The 24,313-nt window shown below is 38.3% G+C and overlaps 1 protein-coding gene and 2 non-coding genes across 7 annotated transcripts in view; all 3 read right to left on the bottom strand.

The window, feature by feature from the left end:
• The window catches only part of CHD8 (chromodomain helicase DNA binding protein 8), a 58,514-nt gene that overhangs the window by 5,057 nt on the left and 29,144 nt on the right, over positions 1-24,313 (bottom strand). For all 5 annotated transcript variants that reach the window (XM_074234911.1, XM_074234912.1, XM_074234915.1 and 2 more), the window contains 28 exons: positions 23,197-23,280; positions 20,679-20,816; positions 20,408-20,529; positions 20,017-20,260; positions 17,144-17,320; positions 16,696-16,839; positions 16,086-16,341; positions 15,398-15,608; positions 14,810-15,005; positions 14,154-14,321; positions 13,356-13,535; positions 12,527-12,637; positions 12,157-12,353; positions 11,654-11,853; positions 11,381-11,537; positions 11,185-11,274; positions 10,824-10,927; positions 9,020-9,149; positions 6,478-6,553; positions 5,991-6,045; positions 5,581-5,788; positions 4,757-4,965; positions 3,950-4,669; positions 3,385-3,536; positions 2,761-3,063; positions 1,731-1,844; positions 1,362-1,541; positions 1,027-1,143 (listed from right to left, as the gene is read on the bottom strand). In XM_074234911.1, coding sequence (XP_074091012.1) covers positions 1,027-1,143; positions 1,362-1,541; positions 1,731-1,844; positions 2,761-3,063; positions 3,385-3,536; positions 3,950-4,669; positions 4,757-4,965; positions 5,581-5,788; positions 5,991-6,045; positions 6,478-6,553; positions 9,020-9,149; positions 10,824-10,927; positions 11,185-11,274; positions 11,381-11,537; positions 11,654-11,853; positions 12,157-12,353; positions 12,527-12,637; positions 13,356-13,535; positions 14,154-14,321; positions 14,810-15,005; positions 15,398-15,608; positions 16,086-16,341; positions 16,696-16,839; positions 17,144-17,320; positions 20,017-20,260; positions 20,408-20,529; positions 20,679-20,816; positions 23,197-23,280 — 5,043 coding nt within the window. The remainder of the gene's footprint in view (positions 1-1,026; positions 1,144-1,361; positions 1,542-1,730; positions 1,845-2,760; positions 3,064-3,384; positions 3,537-3,949; positions 4,670-4,756; positions 4,966-5,580; positions 5,789-5,990; positions 6,046-6,477; positions 6,554-9,019; positions 9,150-10,823; positions 10,928-11,184; positions 11,275-11,380; positions 11,538-11,653; positions 11,854-12,156; positions 12,354-12,526; positions 12,638-13,355; positions 13,536-14,153; positions 14,322-14,809; positions 15,006-15,397; positions 15,609-16,085; positions 16,342-16,695; positions 16,840-17,143; positions 17,321-20,016; positions 20,261-20,407; positions 20,530-20,678; positions 20,817-23,196; positions 23,281-24,313) is intronic.
• On the bottom strand, positions 2,052-2,161 carry LOC141523194 (small nucleolar RNA U6-53/MBII-28). The gene has a single exon (XR_012478386.1). It is a non-coding gene; the product is annotated as a small nucleolar RNA U6-53/MBII-28 (small nucleolar RNA).
• Positions 8,306-8,414, bottom strand: LOC141523193 (small nucleolar RNA U6-53/MBII-28). The gene has a single exon (XR_012478385.1). It is a non-coding gene; the product is annotated as a small nucleolar RNA U6-53/MBII-28 (small nucleolar RNA).

Below are 24,313 nucleotides of genomic sequence, written 5' to 3'. Positions count from 1 at the left end.
AGTACTTGTGATCAAATCTGGCCTCAGACACTTAATAATTACCTAGCTGTGTGGCCTTGGGTAAGCCACTTAACCCAACTGCCTTGCAAAAAAAAAAAAAAAAAAAAAAAAATTTTCCTATTTCTATTGCGAACACAATCATTCCTTCTAGACACTGAAATCTACAGCCATATAATTCTTTGCTCTCCTACACTCTGTGATGTTAATGCTACAATATTTCTCAAATCTGTTCCTTTTCTCCACTACATGGCCACCACCCTAGTTAAGCCTCATGGCCTCCTAATTGGTTTCCTTGTTGAATTCTCTCCTGTCTTCAATCTATCCTTTGGTAATGTCAAAACAAGTTAAAACAGAGGTCTAATCCAAAATCATTATATTATTCAAGAAGCTAAAGCTTCTTAATATCTAGGATGAAATTAAACTTCTGTTTAGCATTTGAAGTCTTTCACAAACTGGATCCAATTATTTTAAACATTACACCACCTTTTTGGTCCAGCCAAACTGGTGATCTTATAGTCTCTGTCATGACATTTCACCCTCTCATCTCAATGCTTTTGCATTGCACCCAGATATACTTCCTTCTCAAAGAGGCCTCTTTGAATTCCTTATTTCCTTCAAAGCTCAGCTCAAGTGCTACATCCTACATGAGGCTTTTCCTGATGCCCAGGTTTTTAGTGTTATTTATTCCCTGTTCCAAACTACTTTGTATATTTTTATAAGGGTACATTTTATATTTCCTCTGATACATTATAAGTTCTTTCAAAGCTGAGACTGTTTCATTATTATCTTTATTCCCAGGATTTGGTACATAGTAGATGGTTTATTGAAGTTGCAGATTTGCATTAGTAGAGAATTTCCTAGTCAGGATCCCTAAAACAACGAAATCATAGGTTTGGTCCAAAAAAGAGAGAAGAAAGAAATACTCATTCTTAGAAATGTTTGTGTTGAAGAACAAATAATTAAATAAAATAGAAACTATGTTAATAAAGAAACTTAGAAACTAGGCCATTACTAAATAGGTCTCACCTTCTTTCCATTCCGGGAATTGACTGTTTGCACTTGTTCCATTCCCAAACAACCCATCTCTGCTTTATTGGGTTTTTTACATCTGAGCCATTTCTGTTTTCGGTGATCTTCCATATACTGAAGCAGAAACAGAGAGCCAATTATCTTAAAGCAAAGATTTCTCTACAGTGGTAGGTTTATATTATAACTAAAAAGGACTAAGTAGAATAGTGCCACTAAATATCTTCCTTAGGGATAAGGGACTGTTAACTAGGGACAATACAAATTTGTTTCTGGCATGCTTTATATCTTTTTCTTGCAGATTCAAACCCCAATAAATTTAAAAAGTCACTTACAGCTAGGAACCGAGGATCAACAGCAAATTCTGGATGACCCTGTAACCACATCTCCAGCTCAGCCCGACGAGGGGCATCCTCACCCACTAGCAAAGTGCCATCGACCTTATTAATGACAGGAATCCGGGCTTCCAAGTCTACATCAAGGTGATGAGGCTCTTCCATACACTCCACCTCCAGCTGTAAACTCAGAATCCAACTCATGAATACAATTTCTTATTTGAAGAAAAGACATTTGTATTCATAAAATGAATTGAAAAAACTTATGTTTTCCCAAACCATACCGTAACAAATGCTCACTGATTTAATTAGGAAAATAGATTAAGAGACCTCATCATATTATCCAGCTAAAGTCCCAGACCTTCTCACCTCCACCAACTTCTTTCGGCTACCCTTCTTCTTATGGAATAGTGGATGTCCATCTCCCAGTACTCCATTGGCCATCAACTTGTGCTTCTGGAACGTCAGTTTCAATCCTTCTTCCTGGGAGACACATCAGGCATCCATGATATAATATGGCACATGTTCTCAAACTAAAGACCAAGCCCTGATTAATTAACCTGTGCTCTGTATTACCCTGTCTCAATAACTAAGAAATGGGAGGCCACCTGACTGGCTACTAGAAGTTAGGAATATAATATAAACATTTACACTTTTTTTCTCAGAAAAATCTCCAGCTCCTGGCCCTGTGCCTCTCAGATGTCTACAAGAGAAGTTAAGTTTAACTCAGTAACACTCAGTACAGAGCAGTACTGCTCTACCTAGTGCTTCAGTATTAGCATGGCAACTCATCACAGAGGCACATAACTAGAATGAGATTTAGATACTTTCTTCTATTATATGATGGCTGACTAGTTGATTGCATTTATCATTGAGGGGTTGGCAATTAAATTTCAGGATATACTGGCTTGGGAATCTTAGTTAAGGTACAGGTGAGCAATACCCCCAGATGACTGAAAAATGAACCACAGATATGATTATAACACTAAGTTGACTTTGGACCTCCATCAGTAGTATTGCTATTATCAATTTCTCTATGTATCACATAAAAATGTCATCCTATTTCAAATGGTTGCTTTAACTTCAAAAGAAATACTTATGCAAACATGAAATGCTACGTTATTTTAACAATAACTACAGCTTTCTAACAATTGATTTAAATGTAGGTGTCCTAAAAAGGATCCTTTTCTTAGTAAGATTTTCTTAAATAATATTGTTTCTACCTGTTTCTTAGAGAATGAATGAACTTCTACCCTGCCCAAATGACCTCCATTTCTTTGGATTTTCCATTTTGAAGTCACTTAGTCAAATCAGCTCAACATATTAGGTGAGCTAGTGAGATTAGTTAAAGCAAAGAATCAATTTCCCTACTCCCCTTTACCAAAGGTGCTCAGCTCACATCTTTGATCTGGACTGTAAATTCCTTCTCATCCATGCCCCGTCGAAGTTTGGTGAACTGGGCTGCAGCAGTACTGACAGCAGTCACCTCCTCTTCTGCCATTGAAGCAGCACTACTACTTCGAGGTGTGGGCACAGGTGAGTCACCATATTCGCCTGGAGTCAGCAGAGGACTATCCAGCATATTGTTGCCTTGTCCCAGTGACCCTCCAGTCACCATTTCTTGGTTCCTGCGGTTGGAGGGCCATTTCCCTGAGAGGACAGCCTGGCAGACGAGGTCAATGCGGTTGATCAGGACACGATCCTGATCAGGACAAAACAATTAATATTAGTTTTGTTCAGATGGCGACCACAGAATATATTTAATGATTCCAAACAGCACTGCCAAATCTTCTATGGGGTTAAGATGCTTTGTGAGGGGGAATCTTTGAGGTTTACAGGATAGTCCCTAGATTCCACACCTTTTAAACTTAATTGAACTACATTACAGACTCTAGAAAAATAGCAGAAGTGATCCCCATAATGAAAACAAAAAACAAAAAACAAAAAAACTTCCATTCACACTTTTCCTTTTAACCCCAGTCATAATTTCCCCTTTACTTTGGGCCTGGAAATAAGTTGTTACCTTGGGCCATTCAGAAGCTCTCTGCCTCTCCTGAAGCAGCAATAGTTCAGGAGTCATTTGCTCTCCATCTTCATTAGGGAATCCATCCTGGGACATAGTGAGGGACATGAGACTCTCTTCATCATATAGCTTGGAGCATGACTGGTCAGCACCTGAAGATGACATACAGAAATACCCAAATGAGTAGAAATGGAGGAAGAAAAATTACATTATGACTGAAAAGATAAATTTCATTTGGGCTATTATATCAAATACTGAGCATCTCATGAAAAATAATGCATTTAGAAAACAAAAATTATCTGCATAAGTGGGGAAATTATGGGCATGGAATACTGCACATTATTAGAACAAATTGAAGTATGTTTAATGATTTTGCTGAACTGTTTTGTTTTCCTCTTTTTAAAAAATTATTTGTCATAAATGATAGTTTGATTAGGGGAGGGAAATAAAGATGTATTCAAAAATGAAGATAATATAAAATCACAGATAAAAACAAGATTTAAAGAGGAAAAATGAGCGGGGAAAAAGGGGGAAAGTATCAACAATGCCTAAAACATGCACTCACTCAGCTTTTCTTCCTTTTCATCTTCACTATCTTCAGTGCTAGAGCTGGAGCTGGATGAGGAGGAAGAAGAGGAGGAGGATGGTGACAGTTTGCTTAAGTCCAGCTCAGAGTCTGAATCATCCTCTTCCTCCAATTTGACTGGTAGAACACTTTGGGAAGCCATGGGGGTAGGATCGGAGGGGGTTACCCGTAGCTCATAGTCTTGTGGGGTTGGCCTGTTTTTGGCCACTGTCTCATGCTCTAGTTTTAAGGCCAGACTCTCCAGGCTGGGGACATGGGTTGTTGCCTCCTCTGGTAGTTTTTCAGTAGGAGCATCTGGACGCAGGGGCAGTGGTGAGGCAGTGCTTGAGGCATATTGTTGGTGTAGCAGTGGGGTAGAACAGCGTGACAGGGATGGAGCTGATGCCCCTGCCTGTTGACTCTGCATATAATTCATACGAGCAGCCAGGAAAGAGAAGTCTGGGTCCTGCATAATATTGCAGTCTGTTTGGCTCACCCCATGGCGGGCTGCCCCTCGGAGAAGCTCCCCATCATGTCGAACTGGTTCCCACCATTTGGGCAGTTCAGGGCCTGGGGGTTGGCACAATGCCAGTCGGTCTTCTAATAATGGATGGCACAGTACTTGTTCCCGTAATCGCCGAAGCAACTCAATTCGGAAAAGTGTGCGTGAGGCCCTCTCCTCTGTGATGGGTTCAATGAATAGATTGGGGTCTGGGGATTCTGAAAGGAGAAATAAATGAAGAATTATTTGCTAGTTTTTTCATCATTTCTTTTGAGTTATACTGGATTTGTCTAAGAGTCACTTACCATCTCCAGCAGCAGGAGGTAGACGGCACACCTGTCGACACATGGCTACAAAACCATGGAAGTACTTGGTAAGGCTTTCATCTGTTTTTTTGTCCAGGCGGGCAAATGTACGGAATCGACCCCAGTGGAAGTGTAAGTTATCAGGATCAAACTCCACTCCAAAGGTTGACACCACTCGGTAGAAATCTGATTCCTCACGCCTTGTCCATCTATAAATTGGAAAAAACAAATATAGGATTGGTTAACAGGTGAGTAAACAGAAAGTTGTTTTACAGTTTGGCAACTTAAGATCACCAATGCCAACAAAATTAAGCAAGGAAATAAACATGTTCCAGAAAGTAGTAGTAGAAGAGGCTAAGAAGAATTTAATAAATTAGTAGATAATGAATGTGGTATATATCAGTGGTTTCCCTTATTAAAGTAGACATTACTGGGATATTATGCTTAAAATTGGGTGTCCTACTTCTAAGGGCTCTATAATTTTAGCAGGTAAGAGGTGTTTCTTTAAAGAGGCTCTTGGGTTGGCTAGGTGGCGCAGTGGATAGAGCACCGGCTTTGGAGTCAGGAGGACCTGAGTGCAAATCTGGTCTCAGACACTTACTAATTACCTAATTGTGTGGCCTTGGGCAAGCCACTTAACTCCATTGCCTTGAAAAACCAAAAATAAATTAAAATAAAATAAAATAAAATAAAATAAAATGAAATGAAATAAAATAAAATAAAATAGGCTTTTAAGAATTCCTCCCTTTAGAAACTTAAATGAGAGATAACTAACTAGAGAAAGATAACATAATTGGAAAGAAGCTCAATTTCCACTGATTTACCGCTGCTGCTTCTCTCGCCGTGCAATTTCTTTCAGTTTGAAGGCTGCCTCACAACGACGTCGCCGTCGGTCCCCACGCTCTGCTGCCTCTATTTTCATCTGTTCTCGTTTGTAGCTGCGTTGATAAGCAGTAACCAGACGGCGCAATCTGGCTGTCAGGGCTGAGCCTGGAGGCCAGAAGAGATGACCTGGCTGCTGGGTCACCTGGACTGTGGGAAGTAAAGCAGAGTGAGTAGGGAATGGAAAAAGAGTTGGTGAAGGAGACAAGACTGGAGTTTCAATCCACCCAAAGTTCAAACATCAAGACAATCCCAGTCAACTTGGGGAGAAATAAAACCGTATTCCCAATAGTTTGTTCTCCTTTAGGCCAGCCTCCCCCATGATAAACTGGACTTGGGAACCCAGGGTTACCTTCATCACTGTCAATCACAGAAATCTCTTCATCCATCATCATCAAAGGGTCACCCTAGAGAAAGAGACCCATCCCCCCAAAAGAATGGGGAAGGGGGTAAAAGGAAGATGTTGAAATGCTTAAGTATTTTCCCTGTGCTTCTCTTGGACATCAAACGAACTAGAATAATTCTCCAAGAAAGATACAAGAAAGATACTAGCATTGTAAATACCATTGACCCATATTAGAATATGAAGAAAATGGAACTTTCTTCATATACCAGCAATAAAGGGTGTATGTGTGTGGTCTGTGTGTGTGGTGGGGGGAAGGCGGAGTAGGGTGTCTGTTGGGGGAGAGTGGATGAAATATTATTCACAGAGGTTCAGCAAATCAATCTAAGAAATCAATCAAATATTTAAATTTCAAGCAGGGGCACTACAACACAGATATACATATGATATATACACATAGATGTATAGATAGAAAAACTGAGAGCTTCTTTCTCACCTCATCCTCTTGGTCCTTTGGGGGGCCCTGAAGTGGCTTGTATTCAGGATCTTCACAATCCTTATCAAAGTCAACCCTAAAAACCATAGAGACACCAAGAAGTAATTAATTATTGTGCTTCATTGATATTCTTATCTGAGATGAAAACCTAGTAAAACACAAATGTAACATAGAGTAAACCAACTTCATTCCATAGCCTGACCTTGGTGCCAGAGCTGGCCTTACATTGAAATATCCAGAGAAGAGGAAGGAAGTCCTGTTTTAGCAAATAAGTAAGTCAAAGCTGAGAAGTTATAAAGGACCCTGAGTGAAATAAAGAAGTATCAGCTATCATTCTGCTTCATAAAGGTTGTTAGTTCTCTCTGGTCTAGCAACTAATTTTCAAGGCCTGTCCTTAATCACACATCTACTCTCTCTTTGATAATGAGGGTAATGCTTTATAAAATTTGGGGGATGGGGAGGAAGTCAGAGAAAAACACTAACTATAAAAGTCTAACTCTACATCACTCTAGAGAAAGTTCCAGAAGGACTACAAGATTCATTTTTGCCTTGCTCCATGACTTTGTGGGAAACTCTACTTCTCTTCCCTAGTTTTCTTAAGTGTTAACCCTTAGGTTCCCACAATGTGATGTACACAGAATAAATTCAGATTATCTGGGCCTTTGTTCAAGACATCAATCTGAGCCACCCCAGAGATGAGATTGACTAAGAATAAAGACAGTCAAATGATTCACCACCATTTATAGCATTTGGTTTTTATTGCTTCTGAAATGGAACAGAGATTCCAAAGAACTAGAACTAGAGGATTAATTTATTAAGTACTAAATATAATATATTTGATATTAAATAAGGTACCATCGTCTTAAAACTGATGCTGATATGGAAAACAGTCCAACTATTTGTTAACTTACCAAGGTAGAAGGGAAAAGTAACCTATCCTAAGACTAAAGGATACAAGAGCAATACAGGAGAAGAAGACTCTGGACAACTATCATTCCTGCCTTGTTCTATCTTGAAAAGTCAATAATATTGCTTAGAAGACTAGATTAAGCACATCTCTAGTCTAGTAAGTGCATAAGAGCTCCAACCCCAAAATCAAATGGCATTTAAATTTTCCATAACTACTTCTCACCACCACTTTGCCCCCCTTTAATCACTCTCTTCAATATTTAACTCTTGTTTCTTTCTTTTTTTTGGGGGGGGGGGTTTGCAAGACAAATGGGGTTAAGTGGCTTGCCCAAGGCCACATAGCTAGGTAATTATTAAGTGTCTGAGACCGGATTTGAACCCAAGTACTCCTGACTCCAAGGCTGGTGCTTTTATCCACTACACCACCTAAGCCGCCCCTTTAACTCTTGTTTCTTAAAAGGATTCAGAGCTGGAAGTTATCTCAGTGACCTCCTATTCAACTCCCCTAGTATTTAGTTTTATCATTTTACTTTATTCTCCATGTTTAGCACATTGAACTTTTTGGAAGAAAGGGGGATGAATAAACTCAACCAAAAAAGACCCAGTTTCTTTTGAAGAACACAAAAAGAATTATATTAAGTCACTTGAATCTTGAATATTACATTGGATTGCTGGTGACCCAGGAGGGTAGTACTATTATATTTTCAATCAAAACTTCCATTAGACATTTTATGACACTGACATATTCTCAAGTCAACTGGACATTCTCTCATGATCCTTATAATGAGTCCTACTTTTTAATTTTATAAAGTAACTAGGTATCAGGAATATGAATTACAAAATTTTGTTACCTTGAAAATAGACACTAAACCTTGCATAGGAGGGGAGCTGTTAAAACCTAAAGAGGATTATTTCATGTGCCCCTCAGGTATCCAGTGAGAAATGCTTTTACACTCACTGGCACCCAGTCCAGAGCAATACTGCTCTGCCTGGTGACTCAGTATTAGCATGGCAACTCATCATGGGGGCCCATGGTTCAGTGAATGAATACCTAAATGTGAGAAGCACCTCTCTTAACAGAAATATGATTAGAAACCACAAAATTCTTAAACTGAGATTTTTATAACATGAGCTATAGAACAGAATTCAGATTAGAAAGAATCTTAGATAAATTTTAGTCCAAAAGAGATCCATCCATCTGTCCTCTTGAAGACTGCTAGTAAAAAGGAACACACAACTTCCCTAGGCAGTCCATTCAACTTCTGGACAATTCTAGATAGCTTGGCCCAAATCTTTCCAGCATACAATCATCTTTTGAACACTCACTTGTTCTCTCAATTGCTGTAACTATATAAAAATGTTTTTAAAGTAAGGGAAATTTATTATCACAACTTTTCTCTCATGCTGTCATCTTCTGGTCATCACATAGTTAGGTTCAGACAACCATATAACTTTATGTGACAGCTACCCTGTGACAAAACAATAAAACCCACAAGAAACTACAAGGACCATCAGTCTCTTCTCTAAGCTCACCTCAAGATGTTTGTGCTGGTTCTTAGACCAGATAATCAAGTTCCTCAAAGGAAGGGACATAATTTAAGAGAAAATCTAAACTTAATGCTTAGTCTCTTACCCTTCTACAATATCAGAAAAATTGTCCAACACCCGATGCTCTGCTGCGATGGCCTTGTCATCTGGTCGGCCAGCCTTTTCCAGAAAGCATAAAGCTGGATCTGCTCTCATGGTATTATATTTCTCATAACCTAGATGGGAAAGATCCAGAAATCAAAGGTAATATGGATTTCACTTTTATCAAGGTGAGGTTTCTTCAACTGAGAAAATTTGCATTATATATGATTAGAATATCTAGAATACTTTACCTACAGTGTAAAATGCTATTGTCATAATTGATATGTTAGCATTGTTAAATAAGTCTATTCTATTAAATGTTTCTACTGCATTTTATATTTGTTTCATAAGCAGTGGGTAGAGAAATAAAGACAGATAAAATTGTGACAGGTGATCTTTTATGATCTCTATTTTATAGGTGAAGAATGGAAAGCAATTCAATGACATGTCCTCTGTCATAAAGAAGGCATGGAATTGGGGATTTAGAAATCTTTACCTAAATGAAACTAGTTAGCATCTGTTTTGCACATAGTTGGCATTTAATATATTTTGTGGAATGAAAATAAACAAGCTTTCAGACTGGGTGGTTTAAACTTTTACCATACAATCTACATATATTATATATGTATGTTCAAAATGGTTAAAATTTCGTTCAGGTTTTCAATATTCCATAGAATAGGTAGAAAAACAAATTTCCTTGATTTTTTTTTTTAAAACTAAGTAGTATGCCAATAAGGACCTATGATCTTACCGGTGTGGGAAGCTCTTCCACTAAGAAAGACTGCAACCCTTCTGTAACTTATAGACTTAAGGGGTTACCTTGGCCCAGAATGGTTAGGTGATACAGGTAGTAGCAGAAGTTGGATCTGAATCCAAGTCTTCCAGACTACAAGTTTCATTATATTTCTGGGTTGTAATATAATACATACGCAGCTGCATAGAGAGGCTAAATGGCTTGTTGTGCTAATCATGCCAGGGAGGAGGAGAATTAAAAACAGAGTCTAGGACTCCTTTCTCACTTAACTACACCCATTAAACTACAAGGCAATTTTTTTTAATTTTTAAAAAAATTTATTTAAGGCAATGGGGTTAAGTGACTTGCCCAAGGTCACACAGGCAATTATTAAGTGTTTCAGGTCGCATTTGAACTCAGGTACTCCTGACTCCAGGGTCAGTGCTCCAACCACTGGGCGACCTAGCTGCCCAGAAGTGCAATTCTTAATTCTCAGTATCTGGAATTTGTCATTGAACAAGGTTGTAAAGGGCAGTCTTTTTCTCTTCATTCCTCGGGTTTCACTCCCCCACCCCCCCATTCTTCAGATTCTAAGATTTATAGCAAGTGATTGTTTAGGACACATCAGAAACTTCTATAAAGCCTGTGTGGCCACACAGATTAAGCTGAACAATGATTATGAAAGTGTGAATATTCCATCCAAAGATGCAAACTATGGTTAGTGGGGACAGGATGAAAAATATTTTCCAGTTATTCTAATGATAATGGTAGCTTTTCTTCAAAGGTAAGATTTATCCATCCAAAATTTAATGAATATCTAAATATGTATACATTATATCACTAATAACACTCTACCTCTGGAATAGTTAATATGACTTAAAGTCATAAGATTAGTTTTCCATTCAAGCATGCTGGCTTTTCCACTTCCCCTAAAAACTGATTACAGAACTCCATGAATCTGGATCTTAATCATTCTTTCATGTCCTTATTGAACACAAGTCTTTATCAAGAGAGAGATCTGAGTAGGGGGCACAGGGAAGGGTGATGGGGCCTATTTTTTAGAAGAGGCACATACCATGTTTAAAGACTCCTATAAGCAAGGACTTGTCAGCTTCACTATCCCACCAGTTTGTTGGGACCTCCAACTGATCCACCACCGGGAACCATATATCAATCTCACTAGAAAGGCATGAGGAAACAGAATTAATACAAAAGTGTTCCATGTCACATTGTAATTAACAAAAATAGTGCCCTATAAGAAGTTATTTTGGATATTTAAAAAATTTTCTTGATCTTTATCTTGAATGTTTCTTTCTTAGGTACAAGACCAGTTTCCCCTCTCCCCCCAATAAACCCCCAATCCTCAAATTCTAGTGCCAAATTGTAGAACACACTCTTCTAATACTTAAGAGTCAGGAAACAGAATATAATTTTACCTAGCAATGGCACCTCCCAACACCTTCTCTGCCTGATCACCGATAACCTCTTGCCGCAGGTAATATAACATGCGTACTCGCAACAACACCCTAGAGAAGAATATTAACTTCAGTAACACTGTTGTTAAAACAGAAAGCAACTTTTCCTACTCCATGATTTCAAAATAAACAAATTATGACAAGCCCTCTCACTTACTTGTTACACTGATGTTTCAAGTGTTTCTTATAACTTTCATCCTGGAAGAGGGTATCGGGGTTATATTTCCGGATCCAGTCTGCTTTGTGGATATCAAAAGTACTTTGGGACTTCACTTTCTTCCCTTTGCGTCCCCGGGGCACTGGGATAGACAAACCTGATAGGAACAGGCAGACAGTGGAAGACCTGGACTAAGAAAACCCCTTGGATTTGGAATAAATCAGGTACCCATGAGGGAGGTAAAAGGGAAAGAAAAAGAGAACTGATGATCACCTGAATGGTTCTGAAGTTCTTTTGTTTTGCCATTCTCTGCAGGACTGATTAGGTCCCAAATGAAGCCTTTGATGTTTTCATCCCCACGGTAGTGCAGAAGACAGTATACAAGAATGGCACGGCAGATTGTCTCCACATCCCGTTCAGTCATTCGTCGTTTGAACCGCCCATGGGACAGAATATCTCTCCAGCGACCCCAGCTTCAAAGGCAGAGAAAGAACCACAACCATCTTTAAGGAGCCTCTTGTTCAATGATGTGTTATGCTTGAAGCAGATACATTTCCCCAAATGAGAAAAAAGGGTTTAAGGAATACATTGTTACTGTGACTGGCTACAAATCTTCGAAAACTCAAGAGTATTCTCAGTCATAGCACTCTTACAGATTTCTACATCTTACACTTTGGAAAAAATAAGATTCCCTCTCCCCAGCAAAAAACATATAGTTTACTCTAGTAGGATGGGAAATGTACCATCTCCCCTACAGCTACAAAATAGGCTCTTACCCATATACCAAGAGGTGCTTTTCCACTCGGAAGCAGTCAGTGCGTCCATAGGCATGATGCCTGTCATGGCGGCGGGAACGAGGCCGCTCATCATCCTCACTTTCCAAATCTGAGAATTCCACCAGGTCATCATCTTTCAGAGTGCTAAAGTGCCGTGTCTGCTTACGCACTCGTGGTGTATCAATCACCAAGTTATTCTGCATGAAGGAGAAAAGGGATCCACACTTTCATCATGTTCTGTTCCTTTTAATGAGGAGAAACAACCTATACGAGACTCAGAACAAGACTTAGAGGAAACAGAAGCAGTATTGAGAAAGGATCCTGAAATGCAGAGGTCCATTGCTACCAACCAAGGAAATGAAGAACTCACCTTGCTGTTGAGTAAATCCATATCTAAATCAGCTTTTTTAGCCCACTTTTGCCAGAAGTTAGGATCATCCAGAGAAATGTCTGTCCTATTTTCAGAAGCAACAAAGCTAGCCTATTGAATAAAGAGTCACAGAAGAGAAGCAATAAGGGTGGGTGAGGTCACCTTATTTAAAAGTATACTCATACTCCCCCCAAAAAGAAAAAAAACCTAAATATTTTATTGTGATGTGAAGGTGAACTTGGTTCTTAAAGGCAATGCCAGCAAAGTATGAGCTTTGACAAGTTCTACCAAACTAGAAAGACTTTAAGAATGGGCCTAGGAGACTTAAGGACTGATCAGTAAAATGACGACTGCACAGAAAACAGATAATTATGATGTATGCTAACCACTCCTTTCAGAAATGATAGATTCAAAATACAAGAAAAGACACATTTCTGGATATGGTCAATGCGGAAAGTTGTCTTGCTGGACTATGCATATTTGGAGGTAGTGATGAAGAGGAGAAAAAGGGAAGAACGGATGGGAAGACAGAGACAGAGAATGTCTATAATTGGAATTTTTTTAAAAAATGGATCCAGGGATAAGCGTGTAAGATCATCTTAGCTAAAATGAGAGGGCCTCAACACCACAACTTTCATTACCAAGAATTTTTTTTTTGTCATAACTGCTTATGTAGCCTATTCATGTAGATCTGGGAAGAGGGGGTATTTAAAATTTATGTTTCACGCTGAAGATGTCATAAGTCCTTAGAAGTAATGAATTTAATTGTGGCAAAACTAACCCTCTCCATGCTCCTATATTTTCAGTTTTTTATAAAGGCAGAACGAACCTTAGCAAAGGTGGATCCTTTGCCCTCAGATTCAATGGTGATGGTTGTGGTACGCCTTAGTAAAATTTGGTCAATATCTTCCTCACAAAACTTGGAACCCTCATCATCTTCTTCCATAATGGCTGCATAAGCACCTTTCCTTAAGAGGTCCTCAATTTCCTTTTTAGAGAACTGCTGAATCTGCAAAAATTAGAATAGAAAAATGATAAACCTAATCCACAATCACCCTAAAAAATAAATAGGAATAGAAATATATAGGAACTGGACCTACTATTTGATAGCATTTTAACTCTCAGGGGCATTTATTTTTTAGGTTTTTGCAAGGCAAATGGGTTTAAGTGGCTTGCCCAAGGCTACACAGCTAGGTAATTATTAAGTGTCTGAGACCGGATTTGAACCCAGGTACTCCTGACTCTAAGGCTGGTGCCTTATCCACTACGCCACCTAGTCACCCAGTATTTTAACTCTCAAGAAAAGCAATGTTCTCTCCCAATGTATGTTAGCACTTTCTTTGTAGCCCAGTCTTAAAAGTATATCCTACAACACTGAGGTTTAGGTGACTTGCCTGGGATCACAGAGTGAATATGAGACAGAGGTGGAATTTGAACCATGTCTTCCAGATTTTAATGCCAGTTTTCCATTGACTAGGCCATGCTACTATACACACACTCCACAATCTAGTGCTAAAATTAAGAATACAAAATAGGTGGCAAATTCCTATGTTCAATGAACTCTTGCTTCCCTCTCCACTCCCTTTTGTCCTAGCGAGAAGGAAATCTGTAGGATGAAAGGCCTCACCCCAGTGATGTTGCCATCCCGACCACTCATGGACTGAAGGACTGCTTTATCCAGTCCCAACTTGAGGCTGGCCTTATCAAACATCTCCCTCTCATAAGAATTTCGAGTAATGAGGCGGTAAACTTTCACAGCTTTGCTTTGTCCTATTCGATGACAACGTGCTTGGGCCTGGTTGAAGAGATGGAAAGTAAAAACAGTAGTAATAATAGACATTTATTTAGAGCTTTAAAATTTGTGAAATGAGCCTAATCCCAGATCTGTGAGGTAGGCAATACAAGTATTATTTTTATTTTACAGAGCGGGGGAAGCTGGTTCAAATAGGATAAGTTACTTGCCCCAAAGACAAATAGGTAGTAAGTGACTAAGGTAGGAGTTGACCCAAGTTTTCTAGATTACAGTGTCAATTACCCTATATGCTGTTGCCTCAGTGAATTACATCCAAAAGATGAACTAGCTTTTAACTATTTAGAACTTCTGAGAAGAAACAAAGGAAAGGATCACCATTAATACTTTTGGTCAGTTTCTAGAGAAGATATAAGTCTCATTGTTTGGGCTTCACCAAGTAGACAATCTTTCAGTGTGTCCTTTCTATGAGAGATCCCAAGCTAGTTGAACAATATGCATCCCCAATAGTTAGAGCTACAATTTGCCATTACCTGTAAATCATTCTGTGGGTTCCAGTCTGAATCAAAGATGATGCAAGTATCTGCAGCTGTAAGGTTGATACCCAGGCCACCAGCCCGTGTACAGAGTAAGAAGACAAATCGGTCAGAATCAGGCTTACTAAAGCGGTCAATGGCAGCCTGACGTAGGTTACCTCGTACACGTCCATCAATACGCTCATATAAGTACCTAAGTAAGCCATAGAGAAAAGGTTAGAATACATAAAAAAATTAGTACAGACAATGCTCTAACCAAGATCACTACCTCCCACATCCCTGTAGTTTGGCACTAACCAAGTCAAGAAGGTAAAGGTTAATAAAAAAATCCTCTGAAATTAGAGAAAGTAAATATACTTCTTCTTCTTTTGTTTTTTTTGGGGGGGCGGGGTTTGTAAGGCAGTGCTGTTAAGTAAGTTACCCAAGGTCACACAGCTAAGTAATTATTAAGTATCTGAGGCAGGATTTGTACTCAGGTTTTCCTGACTCCAGGGACTGTGCTCTATCCTCTGTGCCACCTAGCTGCCCCAGTAAATATACTTCTAATACCTAATTCCAAGATTTGGTGGCTAACGTATATCTCACCTTCTCTGGATCAAGTAATCCTCCAGGATATCCAGGCAGCGAACCATTTGGGAGAAGATCAGCACCTTATGGCCACCAGCCTTAAGTTTTGGAAGTAGCTTGTCAATGAGAACCAGCTTACCAGCTGAACGGACCATGGCCTGAAGATGAAAATCATGGGGGATGATATGGCAGGCCTCCCGAAATTCTGTTAGGATTTTTTCTTCTGCGCCTGTTAAGAGAGTCAACCCTGGGTGCTCAGAACTGAAGAAGCATCAAATAGATTATTATGTAGTTAAGACAATGAGCCAATAGGGTAAAAGGAAGCCTAATTTATGGTCAACATTTCTTAAAAAACAATTATACTGAAACATCTTTATGAATTTTTTTTTTAAAGCAAGTTCAAGGCACCCAGATTAAGAACCCATCATCTGAAAGAATATCAGGGAATAGTACACACATTAAGAATGTACTGAACTGAAAAGATTTAATAGAATTCTCATCAATATAACTTTACCTGGGAGATTAGAAAGGTAAAACTATGATAAGCAAAACTATGAGAGTGGATGTGAAAAGGCTTTTCATATTTAGGAAAAAGGGTGATTCTACACTAGGCTAAGCCTGGAAGAAAGGATTTTCTCTGGCCTGGTTCTCTGAGGGTAACTAATACAATTTGAAGATCTAGGTATATAATGAGCACTGTATTTACCATTGATGAGATATGGATGATTACAGCATTTACGTAGCTCCATCATTGTGTTAAGTAGGTTGGGCATGTTTGTGTGACCTGCTCCTTTGGAAAGGAAGGAGAAGTTTTTTTCCAAGATAGCACGATAATACTTCTTTTGGATGTTGGTTAACTCCACTTCAATGATTGTCTCCTGTTTGGGAGCTAGGTTTTTTTCCACATCTTCTTTAAGTCTTCTCAACATCATTGGTTTTAGAATAGCCTGCAACTTCTGGACCTGAATCCAAGAAAGAAAGAAATGTATATTACATAGTATTAGAATGGAGAAGTGAAAATAGGTAAAGCACCTCAGAATCTGAAAGCTGAAGGTTATTGTCATATGATTGGTTTAGGTCACAGGACAGAAGAGGAAAGATATTATGTTTACCTGTCATATATTGTTTGCACTAAGTCAAAGAATTCTATGAAATTAAAAAAATTCTGATTATGTATTTTGTTTTAAATATTTAAATGCCATTATTCTGAGAAAATATGTGTTAAGTTTCACCAAAATGTCAAAGGGGTTCACGATATAGTAAAGGGCAAAAAAAAAAAAAAAAAAAAAAAAAAAATCACAAAATAGACTTTCTACCTGTTCTTCTGTCTTGAGATCACCAAAGTCCTTTAAGAACTCTGATTCTGAAGGAAACTGTGAAGGTTCCAAAAAATGCAACAAGCTAAACAGTTCTTCCACAGTGTTTTGCAGGGGTGTTCCTGTGAGCAGCACTTTATGCTCCTAAAAATGAACAGAGGAAATATAAAATCAAAATAACTTCACTTTGCCATTAATAAGCTATCATTTAATCTTTCTGGGATCTCATTTTAATTGGCTATTAAATGAGTAGGTATGCACTAATATCACTTCTGACCCTAAAAATCATATGGCTACTTTTCACAAACAGATCCTTTCACTCAACATGGAGACATCTTCTTTGGTCTGTTCTCTTTCTCATTATCCTTTATGTAGTGTAAGGGAGTTTAATACCAAAGAAGTAACTAATCATTCAAGTATCTCCCACAAATAAGTCTGGTGAACTCACCAGGTCCATGTGTTTGAGACTATCAAGTAGCTTGCAATTCCGATTCTTGAGTCGATGAGCTTCATCAATAATGACACAACGCCATTCAATTTCTCGTAGCTCAGGGCAGTCTGACAAGATCATCTCAAAAGTGGTGATCAAGGCATCAAACTTATACGCCCCAGGAATAAGTCGCCCCTGAGCATGAAAGAACAAATTTTAGAAATTATGTGAAGCTTTCTAAAAGAGAAGGGCTACTCTGAACTTCCTGAATTGTCCTCTCACTGTACATAATCTATATCACTTTCTTCTAGAAAAATAACACCAAATAATATTGCCAATTCAATTTAAACAAAATTTTATCAAATATACACACACACACACACACACACACACACATACATATATATATATAATATTCAAGACACTGTGTGAGATGATACAAAGACTGCTGGAAGTACAAAGATGGAAATGATAAAGACTGCTTTCAAGGATCTTATAATTCAATATAGGGTATGATATATGCATATACAAATGGGGAATCAATAAAAATATCAAACATGGGAGGATGAAATAAAGGTAACCATTACCATTTTAAGTCTCAAAACTGTTTAAATGTTAATTTCTTTTTAAGGAAATCATTTTTAAATGTGTGTCACTAAAGAATACTTTAAGGATCTATAACTTCATTGATATGGGTGCTCCATTTGGGAACACATATTGTTACCCTTAAATCTTTTTTTTTTTTTTTTTAGGTTTTTGCAAGGCAAACAGGGTTAAGTGGCTTGCCCAAAGCCACACAGCTAGGTAATTACTAAGTGTCTGAGACCGGATTTGAACCCAGGTACTCCTGACTCCAGGGCCGGTGCTTTATCCACTATGCCACCTAGCCGTCTCCCTTAAATCATCTTCAAGAAGTATTATGGCTATCAACCAAATGTTGAGCATCTCTAAACAAAATGAAAATTATCTGTAGATCCCACTCACTCACACACTTGTATTTTGCATGTATAGAATTAAAAAACTCAATCACCTCCACACCATGAATCAATGGAGAACTTTAGTGAGGGAAACTGGGGGGTTCATCATCTTTTGGAATATTTCTCAATATTCCATTCTGGAATATTGGGTACAGGATATATCTGGGTAAAGGATGCTGGGAGTGAGTCAAAAGAGAAGTCTGTGCTCTAAGTTTGGTACTGATGCTTATACTCCAGGCACCTTATCTTACTGAGCCTTAACTTTTGCCTCCTAAACAGGTTAATATATTGAATTATGTACTGCAACACAGCTGGTATTTACGAGTAGTTTTTTCAAATCTCAAAGCTGTGTATGAATGTGTTATTATTATTTTAACATGACTGCCCTAAAGGACCATAAAAGTTTTTTTTAAATAAGGTTTTATTGGTATATTATATTTTTTACATCACTTTTCATTTATGAATGTATCACACATCCCCCAAGTTTTCTCTTCTAACAAAGATTTTTAAAAAAAGGAAAAAAACAATTTGGCAAAACCAATGAACACATCAGCTTAGTTAATAACATCATGCAAAATATTCTATGCCTATGGGTCCCATTCTCTGCAATAAATGGAGGGAGACTAATTTTCTTAAATTTTCTCCAAGGTCATTATGGTTTGCACAGCTATTTGTTCATCTACTGTTAAAACATCCTGAGTACTTAAGTTTGCAGCTTTTAATTTGGGGGAGTCTCCTTCCTTACTGTGAGCTATTCCTTCTCAATACCATCACAATATACCTCTGGTGCTATCCCACAATTCTCAGAATCCTTCTAACTCACTGCTTCTAATCTGTTATGACCTAGAAAATCAGGTATCTGAGTTATCCAAAGAGAGTCAAGGTTTTTAAGTGACAGTCTGAGAGGCTTACTTTTAACATCAAGAGCTAATTTAATACACAGATTTTGGATCTTAGTTGTCAAAGCAATTTTTTCATTCATTCCTTAATTTTCAGCTGTATTATGGATTATTGGGGTATATGACCTTTGGGTAAGCAATGTACACTAGATTTATAAATAGCCCAGATAAAAACTTCTGTTTTTTTTTGAAAGGCAGTGGGGTTAAGTGACTTGCCTAAGGTCACACAGTTGGGTAATTATTAAGTGTCTGAGGCTGCATTTGAACTCAGATTCTCCTGACTTCAGGACTGGTACTCTATCCACTGTGCCACCTAGCTGCCTCCCCACCCCCAGATTAAAATCTTCTATGAAGATACCTTTAAAAAAAATTTGTAAACTCTCATAAATTCAAAAAAGGAGAGTAAAACAGGAAGTTCAGTTCACTAGGGTTTAAGTTTCTACATAAATTAAACAACCATGTTTTATACATATATCTTTTTTTGGTTGTTTTTATAGGTTTTTGCTAGGCAATGGTATTAAGTGGCTTGCCCAAGGCCACACAGCTAGGTAATTATATTAAGTGTCTGAGACCGGATTTGAACTCAGGTACTCCTGACTCCAGGGCTGGTGCTCTATCCACTACGCCACCTAACTACCCCAAACAACCATTATAAGGACAACATATCTTTGCTGTTGACTGGTAAGATCATGGCCCCTGTCCCCTGACTGTCCCTCCCCACCAACTCTAATTCCTTTGCCAGCTACCAAGCCACTGCATTCTCCTCACATTAAACAGGAATCCAATCAACACCAACCATTCCTGGAAAGAACATGGCAATCAACTACTCTATGACTTCATTCATCATCCCTATGACTTCCCACCCACTATATGACTATCTTCTACTAGAATGTAAGCTCCCAAAAGGCAGGTACTATTTTGCTTTTTACATGCATCTGGAATAGGTGTTTAACAAATTCTTTTTCATTCATTCATTTGCTATGTGAAAAGGCCAGTTCCTACATAGAAGCCTCACCCGTGAATCTTTGCAGTACATCTCGTATTGCTGGATCATTTGACGGCTGGCCAGACTGCCATGGTACACAATAGTGTTCATCTCTGTCCATGTATTGAACTCTCTCTCCCAGTTGGTAATCGTAGAGAGTGGGGCAATGACCAGGAAGGGGCCATGAATGCCTACATTATATTCCTCTTGTAGGAAAGCAATGGATTGAATTGTTTTGCCCAGCCCCATTTCATCAGCCAGGATGCAGTTCTGCCTGCAGAAGCATCAGAGAAGGGAAAACAAGTCAAAAGATAGTACCTTTAACACAGGGTTGAAAACATGAAATGGTACTTCTAAGGGATGAACAGTGCAAAGTAAGCCTAAAGGGAGCCCAGATATTTTGGGCTGCTGTTTTGATTACCTGTTGTACCAGTTAAAAAGTAGCCAGTTGACCCCTTCTAGCTGGTATTCTCGTAGTTGATTGCGGTTTTTGTACTCATGTGATAATTCTAGTTTCTTCCAGGCACTTGCCTGAGGACGATTCTAAGGAGTGAAAAATGAACAAGTAGGATGAAAACAGTAGCAAAACTGGGCTGCCTCTAAAACTGACAGGTGGCTGGAGGAGTTCAAAGAAAATTCAGTATGAAGTAATGTTTTCAAGGTGTACTGATCTGGAAGCAGCACCTACTTACCACCCTTTTGAGCTCTGGGTGCCTTGACTGGATCCGTTTAAACTCCCGGACTTTGCCCTCATCCACGTCTTCTTTCAGTTCCCAAGTACTATCCTCATAGGGTAGAGAACACCATTTGACCAGGTAGTAAATTACGGGCTAAGAGAAGAATAAGTCAAGATTGTAAGAGAGTCTAAATTCTTAGCTAGTATTACAGGAGATCCACTGCTCAAGCAGACCACAGACTTCAATATCATAAGGTAACCTCAAGCAAAGTTTGTGTTTTCTGGGTTCTACCCAGAGTATCCCTGGAAACAAGATGAACAGCCCTGTTCACTTTAGCTAAATGACTAAAAGTCAAGTCTGTTCTAATAATGAAATCACCTACAGAACACTGAGTACTAACATATTAATGGTAAAGCATAAGCAAAATCTATATTTATATTGAAATAGCTTGAAAATCCATGGCTGCTATGACCATGTGCTTTGTTCCACTGCCCTCTTCTTGCATCAAACCTTGGCTGTAGCCAGGATATTTTTAGAAGTTTAAACAGGTTAAACCTGTAGGCAGCATAGCAGGGCTCACCTCCACTAGGCCCCAGCCCTGGGGCAATCAGTAGTCCAGATGCTACCTCAAGAACAGACAGGAGGCTGGTGAAGAAAAGGTCTCCTTGTGAGCCACAAGGAGTTAGAAAATAATTAGGAAAGGGGATCACTGAAAAGAATTAACAAGGGTGAAGGGAGAGAGGAAATGCCACCACTCCAATTAGCGTGTATATGCCCAAAAAAACATTTTTGAGAAGGGTCTATTTGAAGGGAAACAGTAGAAACTCATCACAACACAAGGCCCCAGGCCTCACCATTTAAAATAATAGCCAAGGTGACTGAGTTAAAATTACTGAGTATCAACTTTTGGCTTAAATAAAAGGAGAGTTCAATATAATGGTAGTAAATTACAGTCCAACCTATAAAGATTTGGACATAACCTAAGATAATCACCTTAAGGCAGGCAATTTTGAGAAAGAGGCAAGCCAATAGGAATAAGTCATATAAGATACATCATTAATCAAATAACACTTTTATCAAGAACCTATTATATGTGAGATACTGTGACAGAATAATAGTCCTACTCCTTTGATTGGACATTATTTATCTTGTCTAATAAAAAAGATAGCATGATATAGTAGCTAGACAGTTGGCTTCAGGAAAAAAAAAAACACCTTGGTTCCAAACCCATTCTAATAGCAACTTTGTGATCCTGGGGAAAATCCCTTAACCTTTCAGTAGCCCAGATAACTCTCCAAGACCAGGTTCTTAGCTAGTATTACAGGAGACCCACTGCTCAAGCAGACCACAGACTTCAACATCAAATTATAAAGAAGGTGCTAATCTGCAACTCCTGTCCCTATGCAAGATCATAGCTGAGAAACCTACATCATACACTGCTGACATTACATTTTTTAATCCAAAGATTTCAAACCTTTTTTTTTAAAAGGGAAAAACTGAGACACAGAATGATCAAATGTTTTAGCCATGATCTAAGGCAGTTTTCTCCAAGCTCCTGAGCTTTCTGTTGTACTTAACTGATGTCTGACCGACAAACCATATTAGGGATTAATAAACTTTTTTTTTGTTTTTTTGCAAGGCAATGGGATTAAAAGATTTGCCTAAAGTCACACAAGCTAGGTAATTATTAAGTACCTGAGTCCAGATTTGAACCCCAGGGTCAGTGCTCTACCTAGCTGCTCAATTTAGTAAACTTTTGAAAGAATTGTGGCAAGATGAAAATTTCTTTCCACTTGTTATGTCAAATGCACAGGCTATAATGGAGATGCTACTTGATGGCTAGTCACTTATAGGCCAATAAAAAAAGGACAAATATTAACTGAACACTTTTGATAAGGAGACTGGCTAAGTATCCAAATAGGAAGAAAAGTACTTGTTGGCTGCTCAGTTTTCAGAATCAACAAATAGTCATTGTGCCAATGGCTGTTGTGTTTAACAGGTAGCTAGGTTATGTAGTGGATAGATCCAAGTTCACATTTGGCCTCAGAAAGGGATAACAAAAGCACCAATCTTTCAAGGTTGCTGTGAGGATGAAATGAGATGATATTTGTGAAGTGTTATGCAAACTTTTAAAATGCTATATGAACACCAGCTATTATATAATTGAAGGGGTAAGGGGGAAAAAATGAAATTTCTTATTTGTAAGAAACAAACAAACAAACCCTCAAGGTAACCAACTTTTCTTATTCAATTCAGTGGACATAAAACAGAATTCCAAGTAGTTGCTTTCAAAGCAAGAAGTATCTGGAATTGCCATCCTAGCCCCCTAGCTGATTTTGCCCTCCTTCAGTTTTGTTAATGGTTCCCTCAGTCATTTTGCCTAAGAAAATAATGAAAGTACTTTTTAATTCCTAAGGAATTTTCACCTTTATCTGGAAAAATCGAAAAAAGATGAAGAGAACCAGGACACAACCTACTAGTTATCTAAATTAGAAACCCATGATATCCTTCTACTTCTCACATCACAACTCACCTCACCATTGTCTTTGTCAATACTGTGAGATTCATCCAATATCCTGTCCACTTCCACATAGTCGGGATTGAAGGGCTCTTCATCCTGGTTTGTTCATAAGCACAACCAGTAAGTCCAGAAGACCATCCAGTAATGACTTACCCATTAAATTATTATTTGGCTGACTTGGGCATGCTCTGCCTACATAATTATATTCTGTGGCTGAACCATATTCTTAGTTCTTGCAAATTTTATAGTCAGAAAGAAATAAAATTAGTGTAAACTCATTGCAACTAACACCTTAGAATATAAGAACTAGTTAGATAAAATCAGTAATAACTTCATCTATGAAGAAATCATAAAGTTTACTTGGTCACACCTAAGAGTGAGACTAATCACCTAAGGTAAAGAGTTAGAAGATGGTTCATTTGGACAGATATGTTAAACCATGTCAGAAAGTCTACATAGCCTTTTGGGAATGAATAAATACATCTTATACATTCCAGGACTATAGTCTTTTTCTGATGATATTTCCCAGTTCCTTCTAAACCTCAAAGTTTTTTGTTTTGTTTTAAATTAACCAATTGTTGCTGTCAGGGTAATGCAGAGAATTTATGATGTTTCCTAGTTTGACAGAGGAACCTCTTGCACACTTTTGTTCTAACTAGAAAAAGGAGACTAAAAAATGACTTAAGAAGCTCATAAACTTTATAAGAAGTCTAACTAGTCAGGAGAGATATCAATACTGAAGAAAGAAAGAAAATGACAATCCTGCCAAAAGATGGTTCAGGTAGAATGGATAAGAAATTTCAACAGAAATAAACCTCTTTTATTAAGAAAGTTGCTTACGTTTATAGCTAACACTAACTATTCATGATTAAGTCTTAGAAAAGAATATATCTCAAATGAACTAACTTTCTTTTTGTTGTTTTTGGCAAGGTAATGGGGGTTAAATGACTTGCCCAAGGTCACACAGCTAGGTAATTATTAAGTGTCTGAGTCTGAATTTGAACTCAGGTCCTTCTGACTCCAGGGCAGGTCCTCTATCCACTGTGCCACCCAGCTGCTTCTGGACTAATTCATTCTGGACCAATTCATTCACAGTAAAAAAAGAAAATAGTATTAATGGCTTTTGTTT

Source organism: Macrotis lagotis, chromosome 4, assembly GCF_037893015.1.
Source record: "Macrotis lagotis isolate mMagLag1 chromosome 4, bilby.v1.9.chrom.fasta, whole genome shotgun sequence".
NCBI lineage: Eukaryota > Metazoa > Chordata > Mammalia > Peramelemorphia > Peramelidae > Macrotis > Macrotis lagotis.
The sequence above is the reverse complement of the archived record's forward strand: the minus strand, read 5'-3'. Positions and strand labels throughout refer to the sequence as shown.